Source organism: Amphimedon queenslandica, unplaced genomic scaffold, assembly GCF_000090795.2.
Source record: "Amphimedon queenslandica unplaced genomic scaffold, v1.1 AMPQUscaffold_9615_Cont18272, whole genome shotgun sequence".
Lineage (NCBI taxonomy): Eukaryota > Metazoa > Porifera > Demospongiae > Haplosclerida > Niphatidae > Amphimedon > Amphimedon queenslandica.
In genome coordinates, this window is record NW_003550113.1 from 1 (window position 1) to 3,952 (window position 3,952).

Genomic DNA, 3,952 nt, shown 5'->3' on the forward strand with positions numbered 1-3,952 from the left:
CGCTCCCTTTACAATTGATGGGTCGGTAATCCCTAGCAGGTCTACATGCCATAAACTGAAATTAGTCTGGCCCCAAGTATCCAGCAATACTGTGGACAAAGAGTTCAAAATACACTAAAATGCAAGGGATGTTAATAAATATATACTCACCAATCTTTACGTAGAGACAAGGGAATGGACCGTTCTTCAGTGTGTGACGAAGAGCAATTGTTTCAGAGCAGCCATCATTCTTTAATTCACTAAAGAATAAACTATAAGTCTCTGCTGTTCTATTTCTCATTTCCTTCCTCTTTAATCCTCTAAATCACTATCTTATTTTCTTCCCCCGCCATTAGTAAGTAGTAGCTCTCATTCACTTATTACTTACCCTTCAGCTAGTCTAACAAGATACTCGCTATTCATTCCTCCCATTATCTTTAGCTTATGGACGTTACACGCATGAGGTCGACAATACTTGCCAAACACGGCTTCAGTCACAATGGCCGGGTGAGAGAGCTGGAGCATAACATGTTGAGGCGGACGACCACTTTCGCTCAACCAACGAGAAGTGAGATCATCAGGTTTATTCTCTTTTATCAACCTATAAATAAGAGCATCTGAATTTTTAAAGTTGTTCAAAAATCAGACAAAAGTCCCTGTACTATAGTACATGGTCTCAAGCCAAATTTCATCAAAAATGGCAAGGTGAGAATTTTCCATTTTTATAACTTTATCTGATGCATATACATGTTCTTATATTGTGCAGAAAGTTTGAGCTGATTCTAACCAAAATTAGATTTTTTACAAATTTTTAAAGTTACTCCAAAATCGGGCCAAAGTCCCTGTACTATAGTACATGGTCTCGAGCCAAATTTCACCAAAAATGGCAAGGTGAGAATTTTCCATTTTTATAACATTTTCTGATGCATATACATGTTCTTATATTGTATAGAAAGTTTGAGCTGATTCCGATCAAAATTGGATTTTTTACGAATTTTTAAAGTTACTCCAAAATCGGGCCAAAGTCCCTGTACTATAGTACATGGTTTCGAGCCAATTTCATCAAAAATGGCAAGGTGAGAATTCTTGATTCTCTGATGCATATACTTGTTCTTATCTTGCATAGAAATTTTGAGCTCATTATGATCAAATTTTTAAAAGTTTATCACAAAAATTTAGCCAACTACATGTACATGTAGATATGACCATGGGCCGATGACTGTTATTGTTACACAGCCTAAGTCATGATTACCAATTAACGAGGAGAGTACAGTAAGTTTAACACTTGCTAAGTAACCATAACACTTCTGCAAAGATTATTTTGCTTGTCACACTTAATTAAATCAATATCAATAGAAATATCAATAGTTCAATACATAAAGTTGTTACAATAATGCAAAAATGCTTAGTTCTTACTTGGGATGATAACCTGGAGAATAGCTAGACCACTCAACCACATCATAACTGAGTCTAGTAACATTTCCAGAAGAGGAGCTCTCCTCTTTAAACTTTGAACTGCTAGCCGCCATTATTGGCGGACACGCCTCTTTTTGTATTTGGGCCTCGTGATCTCACGTGTTTAAAATCAAACGGAAAATATACGGGAGAAGCCGGAAGTATACTCGTTATTGGGTATTGCATCATTATTACGCGTCTAAAGATGGCGCATCACGGATGGCAGGAAGCAGCAGAAGCTCCCAGCGTGTCACCAGGTGAATATTCTCCTTGATTAATGTGTTTAAAGTATTATCTATTAGGTCCTTCAGCTCCAAGCCTTTATTCTCCTTACTCACTCGATCCAAACTACCTCCCTCAAGTAAGTGACATCACGCTTGTTTTCTCTTGACCACGCCCTCTCATTATTCCAGGGTCCTGAGTTCATATTTCCAGTCGAAGTACGCAAGAAGTCGTGGAACGAGCAAATGTTTGATCGTACGGGATCCTGTTACCTACTAGGTATACCATTAACACTATGTGAATGACAATTATAATTGAATGTAGGATTGACTGCCGGGGGTACGTGGGGTTTATGGGAGGGGATAAGACGTCCCGAGGGCCGGACTACGAGACTAAGAGTGAACAGTGTTTTAAACAGCTGCACTAGAAGAGGCCCTTTCCTAGGAAACACTGCAGCTGTGCTAGGTAAGGAGAAAGAGAACATAGGAATACATTAACAGGTGTTACTTGTACTCTTTAGCTCTGATGTATTCTCCTTTGTGTTCAGCACTCGCTCATTACAGAGGAGTTGATGATAGCATTAACTCCATTGCTGCTGCTTCAATAACAGGACTATTATACAAATCAACAGGTAATACTTTCTTTTAACATGCAACCCAACTACTCCTCTCTCTCTTTAGCTGGTCTAAGAGCTATGGGTGTCGCTGGAGCAGCAGGTTGTGTGGCATTAGGTGTCTACTCTATCTCGTCTTATTATTTTGGTGGCAGTCAATCCCTCCTCTTCTCATAATGCAATAAATGACATGATTCATTACAATCTATTGTGATTTGATGTATAATGTATATATGATGCACTGTTAAATAAATTATTGTCAATTTTTGTTGTTATTTATCAGTTAAATTGTTGTTTATTTTGATGTCTTGTTAATAAAGACTAATATATGTTTAAAATTTGGGCACAGTCTATATTGACTAATGCTCCTAAACTTACGTGCTTCTCAAATTGGAATCAGTCAATCAGCTCATTTGATACCATAATTATTAATTCATTATTATATTACAAGGAATTATTAATAGAAGAAATGTAACACACGTACAACACAACTCGTTAATATCAATGATAATAATAATAATTAATAGGGGTTAACCCCCTGCGTGTGTAAATAAAAGGGACTACAACACAATCAGTGATATCACTGGATTAGATTCAGTCATTGTGTTACCGTGGTAACGCTCCAAAGGTTACCAGGGATATGGAGTGTCTCTACATTAACTGGTCGTCTGCAAAAGGATCGTCATCCATTCCACCACCACCTCTGGAAGTACCACTCTAATTTTTAAAATAAAATTATTTTTTAGATGAATATTTAGAACACTTAAGGCACAAATGCTAGGCAATAATCCACAGGCATCATTTTAATATTATTTTTTGATGTATAATTAGGGTTGATGTGTACAATAAAAACATGAAAACTTTGAAAGTTAAATTTATGCCTTCCTGATGTTTTTTAAATTAAATATTTACTTTTTGTATGTAGCGTGGGTTTAGTGATAACTGATCATTGGCTTTGCTCATTTCTTGTTGGAGGCTCATGCACTCCTTGAGTCTAGCCTCCAGCGTCTGAGCACAATTATCATCCACAAAGTCATCACTGAACACAATCATCTCTTCCTTTTGATTGATGCAAGCATTTATATCACCATCCTCTATCTAATGAAGAGAGAGAGAGAGAGAGAAGGAGGGAGGAGAAGAGAATAAAAGGGAAAGATAAAAAGAAAGCAAATAATTTTGCATTAGCATGTGTATGTGAAGATTATCAATACTATTAGTACATGGAGGTGTGTACTTGCATTAAACATTTGTAATGTGGTTTTTGTCTTACCATGTCTCTTAGCATTTTCTCCATTTCATTAGAGTCAGACAGGTCAACTCTCTGTGCTGCATCCTCCAGTGACAGTGTTATGAAAGACTGCAGGCAAAAAGAAGATAAAACGAATTAGTAAATGCGTAAACCAACCATAGTTAATCTCTGTACATTGTGTCTCACTAGCTGACTCACTACCCTCTGAACTAGTCCATAGTTACCGTCCTGTGGGCGTGGTGAGAAGGTGGGCGTGCCAGTTAATAAATATTAATAAACTAACTGATATAAAAGATTCTCTGAATTTCGACGCTAATTGCTTTGTGGCTAATTGATCTCCGGTAGCGTAGGCTTTGGCTAGTTCTAAATAGTGCCCACACGGGCTCTAATAAATAAATTATTAATAAAATTAATAAATAAATAAATAATAATAA

General features: G+C 36.9%; 2 protein-coding genes across 2 annotated transcripts; one reads left to right on the forward strand and one right to left on the reverse strand.

The window, feature by feature from the left end:
• The first annotated feature begins 1,614 nt into the window (after positions 1-1,614).
• LOC100636638 (mitochondrial import inner membrane translocase subunit tim23-like) lies at positions 1,615-2,646 on the forward strand. The gene is made up of 6 exons (XM_003391353.3): positions 1,615-1,691; positions 1,737-1,795; positions 1,848-1,935; positions 1,981-2,121; positions 2,177-2,287; positions 2,337-2,646. The coding sequence occupies exons 1-6, from the start codon at positions 1,640-1,642 to the stop codon at positions 2,444-2,446; spliced, it is 561 nt and encodes a 186-aa protein (XP_003391401.1). The 5' UTR covers positions 1,615-1,639; the 3' UTR covers positions 2,447-2,646.
• Positions 2,647-2,701: 55 nt separating this feature from the next.
• LOC105315559 (COP9 signalosome complex subunit 3-like) lies at positions 2,702-3,903 on the reverse strand (the record flags this gene model as incomplete). The annotated part of the gene is made up of 5 exons (XM_020006589.1): positions 2,702-2,986; positions 3,182-3,367; positions 3,540-3,626; positions 3,675-3,746; positions 3,802-3,903. Coding segments are annotated over 5 exons (513 nt in total), but the record flags the coding sequence as incomplete, so codon positions are not given.
• Positions 3,904-3,952: the final 49 nt, after the last annotated feature.